The following is a 24,130-nucleotide window of genomic DNA, read 5'->3' on the forward strand; positions in this document are numbered from 1 at the left end:
AGATTTTTTCAAAGGGTCTCCTGAGGTACGTATATTGGGGGGGAAAAAAAAGTCAGTAACTAAGAGCAATTTGGCATGCCAAGAATATATCTTTGAAACAAGTTCAAGTCCAAAGTTTTAGGTAGATAAGCACTACAAGTAAATATTTAAATGAATAAAAAGGTTTAATAGGTCAATGTTCTACCAAATATTACTGCTAGAGAACTATAGCATTAAATACCAATCAGACTGAAATAATTTAAGCGGTTCTATATGAACCTCACACACACTGTAGATTCACATAAGAAGAGACCTTGTTATAAATAATAAAAAATCATACTGCTAAGAAAATTATTTGAAAAAATGAAACATGCCTTTCTGGACCCCAGAATCATTGCAGCTTTCATGAGATGACTACAATTCTGTTCACTGAAAAGGGATCATTTTCCAAGCTGAAGTTTTAGCTCCAGACAGTGGTGAGTACAGAAGATAACACAGAAACTACTAGATTGGGTAATGCACTGTAGCACTGGAAGACCGCTCTGGTAGCCCTATGACTTGCTCAGATCATCATAAAACCTTTTATAGCTACCGCATCCCGAAAGGCCCTGCTTGCCCAGGGCCTCTAGATGGACCATTTCTCTGAAGTGGGCCTATCTCCATCTGACGTTTGATCCAGTGTCCTGTAAAGGTACCTAGTCTCTTGCACAGGAATCCGTGACATCGTCACCCACGAGCATTGTAAAATTATGATTTATATTTCCATTAAGATTGAAGAATGAACAAAGTAACTCCGGTAAGCAGATATTAACTAATGGCAATGCACATTCATACTTGAAAACTACTCCATGCAGCAACTGACCATACGACGTCGGGGGGGAGGAGAGAGACATTTCATGCATTTCCAAGTAGTACAGAGATCCAAAAGCAGGATCAGAAATTGAGTCCCTGATCCTTCTACTGGATCTGTACTTCAGGTAGCTAGTGAAGTACTAAAATATGAAACAGAGAATTCAGACTTGAAACTATCAAGAATAGTACATGCTTTTAAAATTAAGACAGCACAACATATTTATCAATTAAGATGTTATCTTTAATCACACACTTTACACAAATAGTTCGCATTCCAATCTTATGTGAATCCTATGCCCTGAATAAAAGGTATATCACAAAACTGGTCCTAACTCATCTCAAATATGTATGGTCCTGAATCCTACTGAAATCCAAATGAAAATGAACTTTTGGCTTATCATCAGCTTCAAGTCAAACTATCTTTTCATAATTATAGGTGGGAGAAGGGAGGGATGCAATACTGACTTACAATGATGCTGCTTACCTGGCATCTGTTTCCATCTCTCTTCAGACACCTTAACTGCAAATACAATTTATAAATAGAGATGAGTGAGTGGACAGAGAAACACTAAGTTAAAAGTGGACATGTTCCAGAGATATTTAGGAACCTTGCTACTTTTCAGGTCATCTTCTCTAGCTCATGTATTCCTTCCCAATTTCCAGAAGAATGCCAAATGTTTCTTTCCCAGTATGGTTAGTTTTTTCATTATTGGCAATATTTAAAAATTACTTGATATCCTGAAATAACGGTCTCCATGACTTTCATTTGTACATTAAAATGTACAAACGCCCAAATTTTTCTCTTTAATCAGTACAAATTATAAATATATAACATCTAACTAAAACCTCATGTATTTGAATTACAACACAAAACAGCATATTTTCAGGGTCAAATAACCAATAATGCTCGTATGAGATGAACTGAATTGTCTCTCCAAACTTGCTTTGGGCGTAACACTTTATAACATTGTGCTTTTAGTATTACATTGAATTCATATGGAAGACTACTAAACTGGTTTCATGACATATTATTTTTTTAAGTAAGCCCCTACTAAGAGAAAAAAAGGTGAAAAGGAATTAAAAAGTGGAACGAGTGAGTGAAGGAGAACAAAATTAGGAGGTAGTATTATAATAAAAATATAGCATAGTTTTAACAATAATAAGAGAATTCATGGGATTTCTTTTAACCACACTTAAGGAATAAACATATCAGAGAGAGCTGTAACAAAAGCGAGGGAAGCTTAACATGGCCTTTACTGGGTAGAACTTACAAATTAATCTGACGACCTAAAAAGAGCAGTTAGCGTTTTCTTCACATGAAGTTCTGTGGCTTCAGTGAAGCCACAGAAAGAAACACAACATCAGTATGATAGAAGATGACTTTTTGAAATATCTACTCACACCACATATGTTAAAACATAACATAATAAATAAACAAATATGCATCAGTTAAATGTTAACTGTTGGAGTTATCAGGCAAAAAGGGTTGAATGTAAAAAACTACAAACTAATGGTGACTGGTGCAGTGTATGTTTGTGGTGGCTGCTCCTCTCTGTGAAAACATCAACGAAAAAATAGACATGCTGTAAGTGGAAACAAAATTGTGCTGCTAAGGCATTACTGGCAACAGAATCTATATATCTAGGAGAAAAAAAATGCAATGCTGAAAATGTATGACATCCAAAATAGCCACTGCAGTAGACAATAAAGATTGCATTTAGGCATGCCCTGCCCTTAGAGATTCTATTACAAAGCATCTCTAAGGGCAAAGGACTGAAAACGCTGGTCTAAATGACTTGCCCAAATCTAGAGGAAGTTATTATCAGAGTTGTAATTAGCAACAGAAAGTTTTGTTATCTTCTGCACAGTTGATTATACCATACTCTACTAAGCCTACTGCTTTACATATGGAACCAGTCTAGATAACAAGACAACAAAAACACAGGAAGCTGGAAATGTATTGTCTACACAGCAGATGTGTGTGGAGAGATGAGTCCACAGCAGTTCTGACTAGAAAGGATAAAGAAGAAATCTTAAGAATTCAATTCATATGAAAATGTGATAAGCAAGTTTTGCTAATAGAAAAAAGGTTTTGCTAAGAAAAAAGGCTTTTCAGTTAAGCCTAAATTACACTTTATGAGCATAATAATACATATTATGTATTATTAATAGTAGACAATAATGTAATATGTCTTTTGGCTGGCGAGTATAAAGCTAAGAAGTAGAAAAAACAACTGTAAATTTAAGGAAAGAAAAGTAAATGAAACATCTATGTAATATATTCTGTTGAGAATGGCATGTGCTAATCCGAGAGCATTATCATAACAGACAATTCCTTTACTATAACACAAGTCAGATTCAATGGGTGATATCTGAAAGCCCGTAATTCTAATTGTGTCTGGGCATCTATGGAAATGGGCATCTATAGCATCTATGGAAAATCAGAGCTTGTTACTGTGGCAATTAGCTTACTTTTTCATCTCATCCCCTGCTAAAAGCAAATACTTGGTATATTCACAGGTTGTAATGTTATTCAGAATTATTACACATATCCCACCAAGCCTCTCTGAAGCACAAGAACTAACATTTTATCAAGTAGCACCTGTATTAAGTCCACATCTAATCTTCATATAAAGACTCCAAGTGATTAAAGATCCATCAAACCTTTTGGTAACTTTTTCTAACTGCTCAATTAGCCCAGCTGTTCAAAGTAGGAAATTTATTTCTAGTCTAAATTAGTCTAGATCAGCTACTGGATTTTGCTATAGTTCCCAAATAAGTATCATTCAAAATGAAATCTCTGAAATTAGGAAGATAATCTTTTCTTAATGTACATTTTCTTTAAAAAGCTTTATAAAACTTTATAAGTCAAAAGTTTTTAACACTACTTTTCACGAAAGTATGTTAAAAATTATGTTTTCTGAACTCCAAATCATGTTAAATAAAAATGTACAGTTTAGCATGAAAAATTCAAACTATATTAAGGAACTGATCCTCATATTGGGTAAAGAAATACTGCTAACACTTTCAGGTCATTAAAACATCAGGAGCTGATAAGTGTGTAGGATTATTACCAGCAGCATCACAATCAGACAATTAAGAGAGGAGACAGTAAATGGGTAAGGAAAGCTTTAGAGCACCCAGTAGGAGCTTCCTGCAGGAGGTTCTGAAGGTTTCTAAGTGTTGACATAGTGCAGTAGGCAGCAGGACCACGTAACCATAGCAATTTAATTAACATTAACATGACAAAGACTGTCCACTTGGTGTCTCAGCTGCATCATTATTGTGAATTAAAAAGATGAAACCATTTCATTTCCATTTCTCCTCACAGTAGTTCTGTGTTCATGACTGAGTTTCTCCAAATTCACAAACATCAGGAAAAAAAAGTTCACACACACAGTTCAGAGTTCTATATGTTTATAACTATTAGACGTAAATAGCAAGGGGAGGAACTTTCATTTCTTGCATTACTGTGATTTTATTACTTACCTCCGGAAAGGAGCTGAGGTTTGTTTTTTATTAAAGGGCTGCAGTGAGGGATTTTGTTGCTGAATGATGTAAAAAGATGTTCAGTGAAGTCATCAGGTAGCTCTGCTTCCAGAAAAGTCTTCATGAACAGCCTGAATCCCTCTAAATCAATTGTCTAGAGTGAAAAAAATATATTTTGAATTGTTAGTTTCAGAAAAACTTTTATATTAGTGCACCAAATAATATCCTGTTAACAAAAATGTTAGACTATTCTTGAAAATACTGATTTCTGAAGACATAATCTGGAATGCATTTTGAAAATTATTGATAATACAGTATTTAGCAGAACTTTTGAAAATTCACAGTATTACTACAATAACCCACAGACAGACAGACAGACAGGTAGAATATATCTATGAGGACCCTGGAACGAAGTGCCATGCTGCTTACTTTCTTCGTTGCAATATGGCTTAACTGCACATATAAAACCACGACCACAAATGGCTTTGAAGAGCACAGGGATGTGCCTGGTAAGTTTTAACTTTTCCCCTAATTAGGCACACAGTAAGCAGGTGATTTCTGGATGCCAAGTTCAGGGAACTGAAGGCCAGCTAAGTCCTTTTCCAGCTAGCAACATGTTTTGTTGTTGTTTGTCAAAGAGGAATCAATCACCTTGCTAAACATGTTCTAACAGCCAAATGAGAGAGCTGAGACTAGGCAACATCATGCATAGGAACAATAAAAAAAAATAAAAAAGACCATTACTGATTCCAAACATTTGCCATTTAGTTTAATTTGTTCTTGCTTTTGCCAGCAAGGTAAAATGTGATTAATGAAACTTCATTGACAACTTCTCTCTGGTAAGACAGCTTTATCATTCTTAACTAACAAAATTAATGTAAAACGTTGTGATTACATTTTATCCGACTAATATAGAACTACTAGAGACAAAGGTGTGATGAAGTATATCAACAGATCTTAAGACAATTTCACTTGTATCTCTGAAATAACCATGATAAAACTGCACACTTACCAATGAGGCTACTTTGTTACGTATGTGATAAATAATAAATCACACATTACTTCTCAATTAACTGAAAAATATAATGGTGTTGCTGTCTTTCTTTCTAGCTCAAATGGAACACTAACTTTTCACCTTTGAATAGCTCAGATAAAGCCACATCTTACTGCAAAATCAAGGTGGGAAAAACTCTCCATGTTTGGGGAAGACTCTACATGTCTCTACACAAAAACTCTGGTGCAACAGAACAATGAATGCAACATTAGCAAGCAAAAGATCAGCAATTATGTCAAAAAAAAAAAAAATTGAGGTCAGATTTTCAAAGAAGTACCTCAGTAACTTAGGTATCTGAGTCACAGTAAAAATTATGTTAAAGTAACTGCAAAAAATATTTCAATTCTTTGTAGCAGTTATTTTTCTTTCTTTTCCTCCCCCTCCCTCCTTTTTAATGAGATGAAGAAATTTTGTTGTAGATATGAATGTAGATATGAAATAAGGTGTTTTCCATGAAGAGCAATAAAACTTAACTGCCCCAGGGCAATGTTTTAACTGTATATCTCTCCTTACTAGGGGGAAACAACAAAGATTACAAAATCTGACTGATTTTGTGAAAGTTTACTGACTTACTAGGAATATAAACTTGGCAAGAGGGCATCTCGGCTGAGGTTCTAAAACAGAACACCACATTTGACATAGAAGCTCACTGAAATCAATAAAATTGCTACCTACTGAATGTAAAAATATCAGAGACATTTAAATAAAAGCATCTTGGACATCAAGTAACTATCTTTCTGTGATCCTAGCAGAGTTTCAGCCATTCTCTTTTATGTTTACAACTCATACTGTTGCAGTCATGCTGTAAACTTTCTAAATGTTTTATTCTGACATTTAATTCAGTTCTTATAAACTATGAAACCGCAATGGCAAAAAAAACTTGTATCAGCATCCAAGCAAACCAATCATCAGTTTACACATTATGTATAAATATATTTTTTATCTGATAACATAACAAATAAACTATTCACTAAATTAACTAATATTAGAAACCTGAAATTGTATTTTTACACTGTTCATTAATGAAATACCTCTTAGGTATTTCATTAAATTAGATATAAAGAGTTATAACTGAGATAAAAAGGAAAACAGAAAAATAGACCATCAGTTAACTATCAGTTAAGTTAAGTTTAATGGATGGATATATAAAAATCTGTGTTACATAAAGCTTTCTCTCGTTTACGTTGTATGACGCTTTTATGCACACACCTCCCTGTTAAAAATATTCCTTGAGTTGATATCTAGCTTAGATATTTAAACAGCTGCCCCCATTACCATACTGCCTGAGCAAGAGTCATCCACCATCAAGCTGCTAGCAACAACTAAATGATATATTTTTTTAATTTTATAGGCTCAGAATTGTGCCTGGGCAAAAGGCTGGTTAACAAATAAGATAAAAATTATACAATTTTCCTTCCCAAAGATGGTTTTTCTCAAAGTTCAACCTTTTCAATGTTTTCTAAAGATCATCAAATTACCATTTACCCCAGTGTCCTCTAAAATAAATGTTCCAAACCGTCTTATATTTTGTGTCCATGAAAGACAATATGTATCAAAGTAATACATGACTTAGCTGCTGCATCCGCTTATTGACACCCTGACTGCCATTGATTAGGGTGTCCAGCAAAGGAAAACCGACAGGGCGAGGGAGTGGTTGTGGAAGATTGCTCAGAGCTCTTCAGCTCAAAGTGTGTTAGGCTCTGCTCTCACATGCTTTGGGACCTATATTCCCCCAGAGAAGCAGTGAAATTTGAACAGCAAAACAGAGCTCTGATGTCGTACAGCCAAAAGGCCTTCAAATGAAGCTGACAGTTGGTTAGGAGCTGGTAAGTGTCTTGAATACACATCAGCCATGTTCATAGTAGCCTGGAAGATAGATGGAAAACCACATGCTGTACTGGCCAAATGCACCACAACTGTCCTGCCTGAAGGACATGGACAGATCCTTGTGAATAGGTCTTTGTCTGTATGAAGAAGACAGAAGCCTTGATTCTGATACTCCTTTGTTGAATAACATTTGTCTAGAGGATCTAACATAAAGAGGTTAGGTATAGCTGTATAGGTGATCTTAATAGGAATTAAGCTCTAAAGTAATGCAGGTATTTTTGAAAGTTTGCTTTTTTTATAAATATATCTTCAGTGAAGATGTATTTTTGTAATGTATCTACAGTAAAGAACAGAACTAAAGAACAGGAGGACTGTAATAGATTGAGGAGTAGTTTAGATTAGCCACCTAATTTAGAAATGAAAAATGAGAGCGCCTTCAAAGCAGGTTCACTTTAAATTATTCTTAGAGCTTTCCCTTCCATTTCTCTCTCATTGTAATATACATAAGCCATTACATAACAGCAAAAGAACGGAAGAATTTCTTAAAATAAATCCTATGAGAACCACAGCAGAAGATTCATGTTATAGGTGCTAGCATATTACCAAGTACATATTTGAGTACTGAACATGGCTCATTTAAAACAGAATAGTTAAAGAAGCAAAACACTTTCTGAACTTCTAATTTCAAATGAGTTTTGCAGAACAACACACAATATTATGAATATTTCTCTACCCTGAAATTATAGCATACTTTTCTTCCTCATAGAACTTTCCTGACCTAAAATGTGAAGATGCTTTTATTCACCTCTTCAAACAGCAGACTGTTTGCCTTCACCGATCTCAAATTGCCTTCCAGAGAGAGCTAAGTGACTAGCTTTCTCTTCCCTGCTAATTACGAGCATACTCCCCTCCCACCCTCAGCTACTTTTCACAGGAATCACACAACATTTTGGTAAGCAAAAAGACTTCAGCCACAGACAGATGAAAAAAGAAAAAAAAGGAGACATCATTAACTTTCCACACTGATATACATCACGCTCACTCATCTGTGCACACCACAACATCTTTCTTTTAGAAGATCTCACTGTCATATCAGAATTTCTCAAATGAAAAGCTCAGTAAATTTTGGTATGGTTGTAAAATAATTTATTTCTGTTAATGAATTCAGAAGCAGTAATTAACCAGTTCAGACTAATAATATCAGAATAATATATACTAGTATATATTAGCACGCAAACTAATTGCATATTTTTCAACATGTGCTTGACTTCCAAAAGCTCCAGTTGAATTCAAATGAACCTGTGAAAGAAGGATTTAGCTTCTTAAATAGCATTTCAGAAGGCATTTTCCATGATGTGTCCCAAGTGAATGAAGAGTGTGAGAGGATGGACCAAACTGAGGATGATTAAAATGACACAAAATACAATTAATTCATTCCATTTCGCAAGAGACTACCAGGGTGAAGGGGGACTTTCATTGCAAGCGTAGGAATATCAGAACATCACATATTTTCAAGGTAAAGACGTTCAGTTGACTGAGAAATATATAAGGGCCGGGTCAAAGCAGGCAATAGCTAGTTACTCAGAGGAACACGAGAGAACTTCCGAAGCGTTTGGCGGGGCCGAACCCACTATGCTGGTTTAGCTTCAATCCAATTAAAAAATTGTACCAAATGCCTGTGGTCACAGAAAGGGAGGCTTTTCTGTACTGAGCACACATAAATGGATTCCTCTTTTCTATATGTTGCAAGAGCTAAAAAAATGATTTGCCAACTGTACTAGAGTTCTATTTCTTATGGTTTTGTACAATTATTGCAACATAAATATTTATAGATCTTCTTTATAATCCTTTATAAAGCTTTCTAAAGTTTCTTACAATTATTGGTTATAAAACTTTGTTTGCTAATGTAATATTTTGGTATCAGCCCAGAGAAGTATATATTCATTAACACTATCAAGTTATGGTATCTAATTTAAATCACAATTTAAACCACTATTTTCAGAAGGACTATATCATTTTCCAGTCATACCATTTAGCAACATTACCTATTACCCCAAATTCAGAAATATAGTATATATCTAACTTGGAGAGAAAGGGAAGGAAAAAGGACAGATGGCAGAACTAAAACTGCAGTTTTAATTTTTGATTTCCTTTCAGCAAATAAATGTGTCAATCATTGAACTTTTTAGCTTTTCTCGAAGTAAACATTCAACTCAATTCACTGTGACTCAGGGCAGAGGAAAATTAAAAATATGCATCTTTCCTATGTGATAATTTGTCAGAGACAATCCATAACATTTAATTAAGCATCCGTACAATTTCAAAATTAATTCCAGCACCAAGCTGCCAAAAAGAATTTAATTCATAGGTATTGTTTTTTCTTTAACCTCCCCCCACACAGATCTGCACTACAAACTGAAAAAGTAGAAAGGAACTTTTACAATCAGTTCCAAATGATTGACTGAATACTGAAAGAAGCTATCTGGATTTGCCCCAGTGCATCCAATTATGTAAGATGACAGATTTACAGAGAAAGGCATCCTAAGGTGTCTTCTGTGCATTATTAGCTGTGCCCATAGTTGAAATACAGTGTGAAGGGGCATGGCTTTTACTTCGCAGCACTGTAGACCTTATTCTACAGACTAAGGAATCTCTCATCTATTTTTGTCACTATAAAACCAGGCAGCTAATTACAGTCTAATGTGAACAATAGGGGGCAGTTCAGAAAAAACATCTAAAGTTGGATTTCAATATGATATTGATGCCTTTGTTCATCTTGGAATCCTGAAGGACTCTGCCAACTGCTACTAATCCATAAAACACTTAAATCTGATAAACCCTTTTGCTTTCTGGCTTAAACTTCTTAAGGTGTCTACAAACTTATTTCTTAACATGAATAAAAATGTTGCAATCTTGACTGAAGTGTTCACTGTTTACCTCACATCTAAGATACAGGCTACATGCCAGGATATGTAACTAGTTCTGTGTTACTGGGCATAACTTCCCATGTTCATAAAAACATCTAAAAAAAAAAAAAAAGGTTGTGCACCAAGTGCAGTGGAGACCACCATTTCATTTTGAAAGTTCAGAAGGAGTGACAGCTTTTCCCACATTTTGCACAAAAATCTCCTGGTTAGGGCACACTCGCAAAGCGGGATGCTTTGGTTGAGTTCTTCGCTTGGCTTCTTTGCTTGGGGAAATTCAAACTTTGCATCTCTTTTTCTATAGGGTATTTAAATATCAGAAAACAGCTGAAGATTCACTGGGGGTGGGGGGGTGGGGGGGGAAGAGGTCTCCAGCACTATTCCAAAGAATGATTAAATGTTTACTTGTTAAGTTATTACTGTACAAACTACTGAACAAGTCCTTAGAATGAGGAGGTACTCTGAGTATGTGCAAGCAACCAGGCTGTTCAGAGAGATGTATTAAAACAAATATTAAAATGTTTCAGCTATTACAGCAGTACTTCTGAACACATGAAGAATTTAAGGTGCTTAAGTATGTTTTCTTGAAAATGGCTAAGAAAACATTTCCTGTTTCTTTTTGTTTTTCAATAGCTGTATCAAAATTAGGTGGTAACTTCATTCAGAGCAGAAGCACTTCATTTTGGATCTAGGCATCTGCTTAAAGAACAAAACTAATGTATGTATCATATACATAAATACCCATTTATATGCATGTGTGTGTATTTGCTGTACACATGTGTATGTGTGTGTGTATATATATATATATATATATATATAAATTATCTATAAAATAATGCAACAAACACCAATTACAGACTGTCTACAGAGGCTATTCAGCACTCCTGGGACTATATGTCACCTGATATGCTGTGAATATTTTACAATCGTACTCTGGAAAATCTATGTTTGCCAAAAACACTTCACAGCTTATTTTAAGGCTAATACCATGAACAGACCACTTTCATATACAGAAAGTTCTATCTGCACAAACAACCTCACTTTCTTATGTGTAAGAATAGCATAAGCAGGTTTACTAACATTGAAACAAGACAGACTAATCTGTTTTATTTCTAGATAATATGAGAACATTGCTCTTAGAATGTCTGACTAAGCAAATACAGACAGATTTGCCCAGATCTTCAGTGTGAACTGAGCTTGTCTTGTTAAAGAATCCAAATTCAATCACTATGCTGTGGTGGAAACTTCTCTGAAGCTTATGGCATCCTTCACGTACAAGAAGCCACAGACACAAACAATTAGAATTTGCTATGCCAACTCCCATTACTTTGAAGAAAATTCCTGCCTTCAAATAGCCCTTTAAGAAGCAGGATGAAACAGAATTAATTAGGCCAAGATTTTCCTCATAATAATATCCTTGAAATAAGTTAATACAAAACAGTTACTCAAGGAACTTGGTTACAATGTCCTAAAGATATTATAAAATATAATAAAATAAAACTAAAACAACACTAGCTATATGCATAATGTAAAGTGGTAGCTGCAGAAAATAATAATAACATATTGTGCATATTTTGCCTAAAGGGAAACTCTCTCTCTTGAGAGAGAGAGTGATGATGCCACTCATGTACAGACTGGAATACGTGGGGAGGTGGCCTCTGAGCCAGGCAAGCATACAGGGTGGCATGGAAACTGCAGTGACTTTCACCCCTTCTTCTAAACCTGTTAGCACCTTTGTCTCTGTTGCATCTCATCCCTTATTCCTTTCCTCAACTCTGAAAATATTAAAACTCTTTAAAAATATTAAAGTTAGTTTTAGATTTTTATAGGTATTAAAAATCCCTCTTTATTCTAAGCTAACAAAACAGCGTGCAACTTTATTCTCCTGTTACTGCACAGAATACCACAAAAAACAACAAAAGGATCATCTTCCATCTTTGACAGATGATATCTGTATGCACATTTCTTCGTAGTTACCCCATTCAACGCAGATATGTGATGAGAAGCTTTTCACCTCACTAATACGACTAAACCATGCATACGCCTTACTTCTCTTTCCACTCTGCACCAATGGCACAAAGCAGAGTGCTAACTTCCTACTCTTCAGTTTCTTCATTAAGTCCACACTTAATATGTTTAAAATCTCCAGTTACTAAGTGTCTTGTTTCTCCTCAAGCACTTACTCATAAATACATTAAAATAATTTAGTGCTAGTTCATGCTATGACAATGCACAGTGCTTGGAAAAAGAACAGAGAGAACTTCAGCTTTTTAAATTTTGTATCATACTTGTATATAGACCAATACTCACCTAAAAAATGGGGGGAATGCTCAACTGTATGATACAGACTCTGCATCCCTAAATACCCGATTCTGTCTAGACAGAAGGATGGCTTCTCACATCTTGTCTGCCAGAGGGAAAGAGGCTGAACTCCATCTTCATTACCAGGGTGGTAGCATCTAAAACCTGCCTCAAAGATGTATCCTGGATAACGGAAAGCATAGGATCACCTTTATAAATCCCCTTCTCTTTGCAGACAAACCAAGTCTGTCTTTCTGTCCACAGTCTGGAACAAATGAAGAATGCTCTGCTCATCCTCCACTGCATACTGAGAAGAACTGATCTCAGTCAACTGGTCATCTGCACACAAGTATGTTGCTTTCTACCTTCCTAAGACTGGCAGATGTCACAAAATTTCCCACAATGTATCTGTGCTATCTTATAATTTGCTCTTCTGCATTACCTACAGCGCTCAGAAATACAAGACTAAGAGAGATGTAAGCACCCATATTGTGAAGATTTATATATTTCCAGCTGTGCCAAAGTACACAGAACTCCACGTGATACAGACATCACAAGTCGAAATACCCTGATACTGAGAATATGCAAAACTTTCTCAGTGAAAAAAACAGGACATACTAATAAAGCAAATTTTGTATGTGGTAGAATGTACTTTGATGAAAACTATTAAGAGGTTTTAATTACAGTGTGTAGTATCTGACCTCCTACCATGTTAAGTCCTTTGAAGAGAACAGATAATTGAATTAGAAAAAAATGACAGCATTTGACTCAAGATCTACCTGAAGTCACACTGCCATAGAGGAGGTATAACTACCTCCTATATTTTCCCAGCTGCTGGGAAATTCAACAACCAGTTTTGGTGGCTGACTTGCAGGAGGAAGGCAGAGAAGCTTTACCACTCCACTTTCCATCTCCTCAGAAGCTGTAAAAAGAAAAAGCAACTTATTAATAATCTCTTGACAAAAGAGCTGTCATTGGGGATGGGCTGGGGTGTGGGGGTGTGAATAATAACTCCTTTTACTCCTCCCCACGACACTGGCCACATAAATGGGAACAAGGCATGATCTAGTGTTACGAATTAATCCCCATCCAAAATTCTTTCAAAATAACACATTCTCTTTGGTCTTTTTGTTCTTTTAAATTTGTACAAAATATTTCAACAGAAGCCACTGTTTTCATCATCCTGTAAATGGAATGTAAGAAATAAAAAAAAAAAGTCATTCATTCCAGCACACTTTTATTAAATATGGTTTTCAGTTATTAAAAAGAACATTTCAGAGATAACGGAAAGAGAATTATGTTGAAAGGCAATTTTCGATTAATTATTTTCTAAATTATGCTCGCTGATCTCCAGCTGGTGCCAAAAATGTAAAGTATGATCAGTATTAATATACTGATAGTAATGCCTCTGGATTATTTTTTGTTTGTGGGGGGATCCCCCTACTTATCTCTTTTTAAACAAGTTAAATAGACTCAATATCTGAAAAATGAACTGCTGACGCAGGAGTAGATTTTACAGGAGCCTGATCCACACATATTGCTATGACAACAATAGTACACTTTCATCAGTACTACTGCATTTGTGACAATTAAGTGATTCACTGTGAAAAGGAGTGCTTAAGCATTCCCAGCAAAGTCCAAGCTTTGAAGATTCATCAACTCTGATAATGTTTCTAAACTTAAGTTTTGCCAAAGCATGGGGAAAAATAACAGACTGTATATGGAGGGTCAATGATCTAGAAAACATTAATTATGTGAGAATGCACACCTTTTTTTAATGTATTTCTAATGATCAAATGACACAAATTCAAATTAAATTCGGATTTCATAATGGAGATTGCCTTTGTGCACTAGGATAAAGTTTTATTTCAAATGAAAGCTCTTAGCATCTTCTGATTTAAGCATTTGATTTAAGACACTTTTGATGTAATTTATTTTAGAAGATCTGGCATCAAATATAATTATTTGTTACCTTAAGCAGCAACCAAATTTTCATCTATCATGGTGAAAGTTAACAGGAAAAAAAAAGAAATCACATGCTCTCACACATTCCTACCAAATATTCAATATGACCAAACAATCATTGGATATTTTCAATACTACAGACATATACAACTGCCAAACATGCCCTTTACATCTCCTATCAAAAATGATGCTTTGCAATATTTAAGAGCAGTTAGCATGTCTCATTAAAGAAGAAAACACAACAAAACCAAGAAGGAAGTGGAAAGACTCAATTTTTATGTAATAACTAGACTTTTTAGCATAACCTTGGCACTGCATTTTCATGTTCTGTGTTATAAATTGATGTTAATTGCTAAAAAGAATGTGGAATGTCTTCATCAAAAACCGCAGTCTTATCCCAGTCTAACATCTGTGTAAGAAAAAATAAAACCTTTCTAACAGCAGTTTTTCTTTAACACACAACTACACATGTGTAAGCAGATATGTCCATATGTACTACAGATATAAATGCATATACATATATTTACTGTACAAAGGTTTTCTTAGAAGAAGGAGTGCTAAGGGACATATTTTCAAAAGGATTCTGCAGCAGATTATCTGCCACAGTCCTGTTTATGTATATTGTCAGTGAATAATATTAAAAGAAGCATACATAAATTGCTGCATATTAAATAGAGTGACGAATAGCTGTCTTGCAGTGGAGACGGCAGCATGGGACAGCTGAAAATTATAATTACTACAGAAGTCGGAAAAAATGGGGTAGACAGCATGCTTTAGACTAAAATCAACTAAATAGTAGAAAAAAAATGAAAAGAAGCTAACTATGAGTAAAGTTCTAGCTGAATTAAACAATTTATCTGCTTGTGAAGATAGTGGCAAAACCTACCGATAGACGAACTTGGCTGAACTCTCATTTTTGTAATTGGCTAAAATTAACAAAAAAGCATTCTGAATCAGCAGCATTCTCTTGTATTTTAACTGTAATGATCTTCCTTATTTATTGAAAGTTTAATGGATGCTGTCTTTCAGCTATCCTTATTAAAAATATTTGCTACAATACTTCTAGCAAGAAAAATATTATGTAAGTCATATGAACAGTCCTTGTGCATTTCTCCCCTTTCAAAAGTTTTGAAAGATACAGGTTAACAAACTTTCATACATGTTTCAATTCATGAATAAATTTTTTGCTAATATTTAACACAATCTGAGCCTAAATGATTGGATCTTTCACCTGGGATAGTAACTTCCAGCAGTTCAAGAAGGATTAAAATGTCTCATTCCTGCTGGCAGCAATTTACATCTGCTTTGTACTATGTGTACATTTACAGCCGTTACAAAAGTGAAGCTGTGTTAGTTAAACTAAGTTCAGGTTTGCCTCACTAGAATTTGAAAGTGTAGCTTAGCTTAGAAAGTGATAGAAGACATGACAGCAACGTCATCTGCCCAATGATATATACTTACAGACCAATGCTAGCTGTAGTACCTGTACAAGAGGACTCCAAGTCACCTCCACTTTATGGCCAATGACTGCAATAAGTTATGATTATGAGTATTTTTTTTCTATTTTATTTATTTATACAGTTTGATAAACATCATTGACATGCCATCACGCAGGTGAATCAATTGTAACTGCAGCCACCTATCAAAAAACCAAAATGGAATATAATATATTGTACTGCAAAATGAAAAATAAATAACAAAACATCATAATTAAATATTCTGGGTAAAGTACTTTAGGCAGAATTTACTAATTCAGCCTGAGTAAACCTATATTAAATTAAATGCATTTAGAGATGTAAGTCAGACATCAGGCTGTTCAGGAGTCTACTAACTGTCTGCAATCTCTAGATAATAACCTTTAGAGAAAAATAAACTAGGTCTGCTGTGTGTCTGATCAGGTAACACAAATACCTGTAGAACTGTTTAAAGCACTGGATAGTCCTTTGTTCGTCCACTGCTACAAGTGGGATGTAAATTAAAAAAGGAATATAGCACCAATGCTGTATCCATTTGGTGTCTTCAGAATTCTCACTGTTATAAACGAAATACAGAATTTTACCATTAAATGTTGTTTTCTTAAGAAAACGCCTTTATGTGTTTTTGTTTGTCAAAAAGAAAGTGAGTAAAAATGCACATTAGGCAAAAAGCTCTCCTCTGATGTTACTTTCATAGCATTCATTCAGACATGTAGTGACTGACAAAAGGCACAGGGTAATACAATAGTAATAAGACAAGTAAAAGGTGTGTTGATGTCACAACACATATTCCTAATACATTCGGCCATAAACAACCCTGAAATATTTAGTAACTCTGTAACAATGGTATGGTTGGTCGCTTTCCAAGAGTCAGTCATGAGATGTTTAAGACCTATCAACACAAAAAATCTGAGGAAAAAACAACAACAACAAAAAACAAACCCTTCAAAACAAGGACAATCTGTAATAGCACTTGGGAACTTTAAGCACTGGAACTTTAACCTACTTTTCCCCATATTCAATTTAAGTGGTTTAAATTCAATAGCCATCAAATGAGGACATGTTTCTAGAAACCCATCTTCCAAAAGACAGTTTGAACACGCAAATAGAAGGGGAAATTGCAACCATCTTTCATCATCATCGTCCTATTTGTGAGAGATCAAAGAGGGAGAAATCCTTGTTTCCTGTCTCTTAGAAAGGAATTAGGAACATAGCCTATAAAATACTAATTAGTAAAATGATTTCAGAGTGCATATTATGTGCAATGGGGAAGCAAATAGTTCTTATTTTCTTTTCCCGATGAATGGGTTCGCTCGCATGCTTTTCTATCACAAGCACAGTGCTATGTAAATATGGCTATGCCTTTCAATGTAATAAACACGTCTCCTTCCTTAAAGTATTTTTCAGTGATCACTTTTTTTTTCTAAATATGCAATATACTTTGTAGACCTTAGACTAGCATGACTGCACCATCTGCATACTCCACAGCTGACCTTCGTTTTATGCTAATTATTAGGAATATTAGGTATATCTATTAGATCTTAATAATAAAGTGTAATTCTTATCAGAGTAAGACTACTACGAAAAATCTTCGATATCGGACGGACAAAGAGAAATCATAGCATCTTACTGCATTTTTTGTTTCCCGTACTTTATGGCAAATAAAATAAACTTAAAATTAGCTAGCTAAATATTATAAAATCTTTCAGAAATGATTAATAACTTGTTGTAACTCCTAATCATGTATAAACATCATACTGTTGCATGTATACTTGAGCTGAAATGCATCAACTTTAAACATTCATTAATGTCACACAAATCAAGAAATATACTGAAAGTGTCCTTTTTCAATGAATTTATTTGTGTTTATTTCACTCTAAAAAAGGATAAATTAGCTGATATTTCACTTTACTATGAAAAAGCTGAGGATCACATTTTTCACACTTTATAACACCGTGCCATCCATATTTGGCATCATGTTTATACTGTGTTTTCATGCTGTTAGAGGAGCATCGGAGTAGTCTGTCACTCTTCAAATAAAATAATATGTTAAAAATAAAATATATCTTAGACACTAGTGTGATGTTCCATCATTTTTTGTTTGTTTATTTGAAAAGTTTTCTTTCTAAAAAGTTGTAGCATTAAGAAACATATTAGTTCTATGTTTTAAGTTTTATATTCTCCTTCCTTTAAAATAGCTTGAAATAATATCTAGCGCAAATTAGAAATAGGTCCTCGAGGTAGTCTTTCGGAAATGATGATAATGACACCAGGTAACATCTAAGTGAGAGTAGTACTAGGCTCCCTAAAGTTTAAACATAAGGTAATATGCAATACAAAACAGAATAGGAAGAAAAGGATAAAAATGAGAGATTAAGGCCAAGAGGGGAAAGTATCGAAAGAGAAGGAAGATAAGGAGTAAGAGGCAGACTAGTTAGTATAGACTGAGGAGAGGAGACAGAGAGACCAAAATGGTCCAAAATGTTCAAAATTGAACAGTATGCAGCAAAAAATGGTGTATTGGAATAATTTTACAAAATCATCTCAGTGTCCTCAACACTCGCACTCAACACTGCACAGAGAGCAGGATCACAGCCCAGGCTGCGAGCCTGGCAGGCTTCCTGACTCTCTAGGTATGCAGGAAGCTGTTCCCTAGAAATTCTTCCCAGAAAGCCAAAAAAAGACTGTGTGCCCAGTTTTGAAGGATAGGGCTTTCCACTGCAGGTATTCACAGATATCTCAGTTTTCCTGTTCCTGGATTTCCCATTTAATATGGCTAGAAAGATGCAATATCTTCACTTAGTCTTCAGTTGCTTACAAGTGAGGGATAGGCTTCTCTTCCTACATAACAGATTTCCTATAATTCTCCTCATCCTACTAACCCTTCTGTAAATTAGTTCTTTTCTGAGTTCACATTTCTTGCATGTGGGACACATACTGCTAAAAAGAGGGTCTCTCCAGTACCTAATGTTAAGGAACGACATAGCTGGGAAACAGGCACACATAGCCAGTACTCCTGTGTGCTTGAAGGTTTAACTAGTTTTCCACTTAAGTTAATGGGTCTAAAAGACGCTACCTTTCTTGTCCTGCCTTGTCTTGCTTTTACATTCTCAGACCACCATGGCTACAGGAACACTATCATAACTTCCCAATAATATATTTCTCTTCTTCATGATCAAACTACAATGATGCTTTGTAATCATTTTGTGATGAACTACCACACTCAGCTCTTTTTGTGCCAGTGCCACTAGTCCCACGGTATGCCATGCTGTACTCTACACCAGTGCATTTCATTCCATTTTTATTTGCTACAATCCACAAGATTATCAAGCTTTTTCCGTATGATTTTCAGAATCTTCTCCATTTTGGCAACAATTCCCAAAATCGGGTTAGCAAGCACATTCTATTAGTAATTACCTACTTTTCGTTACAAGATTATTAGCAAAACTACTAATCAGATTAGTCCCAAGACTGATCCTAGAAACACTGCTTTAACCTGAATATCTTCTCTTTCAGGACCCACTGCAGTCACTCTTTAACCAACATTACTTTTGCAATAGGTTACCTGAAGAAAACAGAGAACTTTTATAGGCAGGAAAGGAGTTACTGCTCACAGTAACAAACCTCCAACAGTTCAACAGGCCTTTGACACGAGGAAGAGAGGGGTTTCTACAAAACTAATCCTTTCAAGTCTCTTGACTTTGTGACTGTTCTCACCCTCTAGCTGCCTCTTCCCAAAGAGCAGAGCAAAGGCTTCTTAACACCTTTATGCTACAAAGGAAGAATAACTCAGTCACTTTAAGAACTAGCTCATTTGACTAGTTCTTCTTTCCTTCTTGACTTTCCCATCTTTTTTCATTATATTTTTACTTGGTTTCAGGCTATTTAAGACAGCCAGGAGTAGAGCCTTGAGTGGATGATGAGCCCTTTAACCCTCTCTCTTATAACAGCTGTAAGTCAACCCTATCGCATGAGAGAAAATGTGTTTTAAACACACTATAAACTTTATTCAAATTATAAAATCCGGGGGTTATTTTAAAGCCTTGTACATATAAATGGTATTATACGGCTATAGAAGTGGTATTTAATATTTTTGCCCAGATGTCTGTCCTTTCAGTTAATTACTTTTAACTAACTTATTTCCCATATTGCTCTCTAATAATATGTTAGCAAAATTATGAATTGTTACAATGACCCAAATGAAATTCACCTAGCGAAAAACAGTTTGCCACCATAAAGAGAATGCGCTTCAGTCTCTAAATAGGATGGCAATATGCAATATTTATCCATAAACATCTCAGTGGAACTCTACAAAATAAAAAATACTGCTTCTATACATAACAAAAGGAGAGAAAAATCAAATTAAGTTTACTTACTTGATTAAGTATATCTTGTTTCTGTAATGCATGCAAGGAAAGAAAGAACACACATACATCAATACAGTATAGTAACTCTGTTTTTAATAATAGAACTATTTTAGTTAAAAGGTTAGTGATGCAGATAAACACGTTTAAGAGAGAACATAGAATATCTCACTATCTTGAATTAGCACAGACACCAAGAAAATGGTTCTAGTCAGCATTCTAGTCTTGATTAATTAGAGAGTGTAAGCAATTTATTTTTAACCATGCAATGAAAAGGAAAAGAAAGTCCTATCCTTCCTATCCAAGGAAAAGAAAGTAAATACAATGTTTGCATCTTTCATCCTTGTGAAAACTAAAAAAAATTACTTGTTGCCATGAAAAGTATTAATGAAACAATTTAATCAGAAATGAATATAATGATAACCACTGCCCTCAAAGTCATTGCTACATGTTGCTTCAGTTTCTAATAATTTCTACTTTTTTAAATAAAGGCACTGTACTAACTTTCTACATTATTCACAAACTGCTATAAATACTTCACAGTAAGAGATACTATCTTTAAACTTACAAATACTGTCGCAGACTATGTACAAATTATACTGATTGCACCAGATTTTTCTAAAATGGAGTTACTGGGGTACCTTTCATACTTCCATGGAGTCAAGTTAAAGAAACTAAAGCCTATGGCAATCAGAAGGACCCTAGAGAAAACTTCTCAGAAGAATCTGCACTACTTCCAAAAACACAAAAATCATTTGAAGGAGTCAGATAATTGCAACATGACTGCAAACATTCTGTCAAAGTTGGGGCTTGGCCTCTGTGGGCAGATCAGATCGTGAAATGTGCCTTGCATCATGCAGTCACTGTAATAACCTTTTTGGAAGCATTCGTTTTCGTAGTCTTTGTGCACATGTGCATTTATTCTTTTTATCCACATCCACACTGTAGGGCCCAGGAGGGCCAATTCGAGGTGCAGACTGGGGCTGCACCCTAACTGCTTGTCGGGCTGAGACCCCTCCATATACTTTCCATCTTCAGTTTTCATGCCCTGGCTAAATTATGATGCACTCCAACATATCTCCCAAAACAGATGATCAATCAAGAGTCTGGGACTGCAGGTACACAGTGATGTGCTTCTACTGCCCAGGCTAGATACAGTCTTTAGCTCAATCTACTTTCTTAATCCTTGCTAGCCTATTCGGCACTCTCCTCTAAATGAAATGGCTGAAATTAATTAATTTAGATAAAACCCAAATGATTGAGACATTGTTTATAAATCATATTTTCCAGTAGGCTGATCTTAACTTACCTATGAGTCTTACATGAGGTGTAAAATCCAGTCTTAATATGTTAACAGTGACATACAAGGAGGCAAGAGGGCAGAGGTTCATTAGTGTTTGCAGTTTTAGTCATCTCCCTTACACTGAAAGCTAGCAGAGAGTAAAAGCAACAATGCCAGCCCCATAAATAAACTCCCTGTACGGGATGACCTTCTGATAATCACCTTCACCATTTCCACTAAGCCCAAAAATCATTCACTCAGCAAGGTATAAGATAATGAAGAAACAAGCCAGATGATTTCAGGTAACAAGCTTCGAATATCCATAGCTTTTCTTTTGCTATTTCTCTCCCATTAAATTGGCTTGTGATAAAAAATCATAATATAGAAGCAACAGAAGGGTATAAATTCCTGAGCCCTTTAAGCATGGAGAAGCCTGAAACAAGAAATTCTTAAGCCTTTTTCTAAAGTACATAAATATACCACACAGCAAAATTTCCTAGCAGAGCTCCGTGTCTCACGTTTATTAGTCTAAAAACGGACAACAGCTTTTTGCAAATTATTGACAACACTGGAAAAATATTTTGAGCGCTTATGAGATAATGATCTGGGAAATAAAGAGGTGAAATGGATCTTCTACAAAACAAAACACTGAATGCTTAACAGTTTAAAATGTTATCAATAATGCATGGAAGGGGAAAGCTGCATCATGACTGATTTCAGTTGGAGCTTTATATCTTGGATCTCTCATGTTGCCCATATTAAAACACGGTAAGGCTTTATTTTAAATTTTCAGGTAGTAATTACCTTAGTTAAATAGCACAACCAACACAGGGAGACCTCATCTTGATCAGATACAATCAGCTCTCAAATCATCTTGTAAAGAGCTTATCCAGGTAGCAGGCTGAATGAATGCCAAAAATACACACACACCCATGCTCTGTGCAAGGGCAGTTCAGTCTGCCTTGGATTATTCACTCAGCTGCAGAAGAAAGTTATTTCACCTACTCTGTTTCCAGTTCAGCAGCTTGTGGCATGAAACCTGAGCTAAACTAGCTTCACTACTAGCTGTATTTTCCTTTTGCTTCTCTCCCTGGAATTTGAGTGCTAAGCAGCACGGTGCAAAAGCTGCTGGGAACAGCCTGGGTCCAACATGGGCAACCCTGAGCTGTGGGGAATACACCGATCTCTGCTGAAGACAGTGGAGCCACTCTAAGGTGTTTGTTTTGCTTTCTCTCCTCCGTTTCCATCCTCCCATCCCGCTTATTGGCTTGAGTGCTGCACTGCTCTCTATGCCCCTGAGCTGTTTCAGGACATCAGTAGGATGCTACATGCGAATGGTTGCGAAATGAAGACATTCGTATGGAGACACAGACTCTGCTTGGGACCAACTGTGTCTGCTAATTCCAGCTTGGCACAGATTTTGCCAGGTCCACCTGGCTTCAGTAAGAGCAGCTGTCACAGATGCCCATACTGCTCACTTCGCCATGACCCAGTCTCCACACACCCCAAAACCGGAGGGATGACTGTTAAAAGGGCTTACTCTCACAACTTTGAATATTGATTTGTTTATATACAAATGTTGATAATATGCATTACCTGTACGACAATACCTGTTATTTAAATATATTCACAAATACACAGTTAGTTTGTACTTTAAAAGTCTGTATTTCACAAAACTGAAAACTTGTATGGTAAGCAAAAAGAAGTGAAGAATTTCAAGAGAAAAATGTGAATAATAATTAAGAAATGGTTAAGACAATTTTACAATGTACATTCGGAGCACAAAGAAGGCTGCAGAAGTTTAAAGTAAACAATAAAAAAAGAGTAAACACTGAGGTTGTAAATTAACATTTTACAGTTTTCTAAAAAATGTCTCTGCATCCCAACAGAATCACTAAAGGGAAGTCTTGCAGCATGTGTTACACTGGAGAACAGATTAGGTGATCCTAGCATTCCTATCTTGTTTGTATAGCCTACGATTACTGCTTAAGTACAATAATGGAGATTTAAAATGATGATTTATAAGACACCACATGCTACTTCAATGAGGTATGAAATAATTTTCTCAGAAAGTAGAGGAAAAAAATGAAAAGAGAAATTGAGTAAAACAACCAATATTACATGGTACTAAATTCAAAATGTTAAACAACATTTCAGTGGTTTATAACTGGCTTGACAACAGTTCTTGTCTCCTACATACTGAATGTAAGATCAAGTCATTTTCGTAATGGTTAGTACAGTCTTCTGTTCTACATTCCACTTAATGCAAGCATAGTAAGGAACGTTATAGAAATAGGTTTTTACTGAGCTACATTTTGAATCACACTTTATGGATGTGCTAACCAGATACAAGTTGCAATTGAAGGCATCAGAAGACAACAATCTAGCCTTTTCTACCAGACAAAATAGAATATTTGCTCTAGTAATGAATCTGAAACCACAGTTCACACATACAGATTTCTCTTCTGCTAAATTCTTTGCTTCATAACATGAGAAAGAAAGTTTGTATTAAAGGGGATCCCTATAGCAGAAGAAAAAATATGACAAACAGAATTTTAAAAGAAATCTTAAGTGAACACATCGTCCTTTTCTAACATTGGAAAATGTGCTTAACGTTT

At 35.4% G+C, this 24,130-nt stretch overlaps 1 protein-coding gene across 8 annotated transcripts in view; it reads right to left on the bottom strand.

Annotated features, from left to right (window-relative positions):
* The window catches only part of DGKB (diacylglycerol kinase beta), a 424,901-nt gene that overhangs the window by 276,368 nt on the left and 124,403 nt on the right, over positions 1–24,130 (bottom strand). For 7 of the 8 annotated variants that reach the window (XM_068935000.1, XM_068934999.1, XM_009680821.2 and 4 more), the window contains 3 exons: positions 20,243–20,263; positions 4,321–4,474; positions 1,316–1,351 (listed from right to left, as the gene is read on the bottom strand). In XM_068935000.1, coding sequence (XP_068791101.1) covers positions 1,316–1,351; positions 4,321–4,474; positions 20,243–20,263 — 211 coding nt within the window. The remainder of the gene's footprint in view (positions 1–1,315; positions 1,352–4,320; positions 4,475–20,242; positions 20,264–24,130) is intronic. The other variant, XM_068935003.1, reaches the window with a different exon arrangement.

This window comes from Struthio camelus, chromosome 2 (assembly GCF_040807025.1).
Source record: "Struthio camelus isolate bStrCam1 chromosome 2, bStrCam1.hap1, whole genome shotgun sequence".
Classification (NCBI taxonomy): Eukaryota; Metazoa; Chordata; class Aves; order Struthioniformes; family Struthionidae; genus Struthio; species Struthio camelus.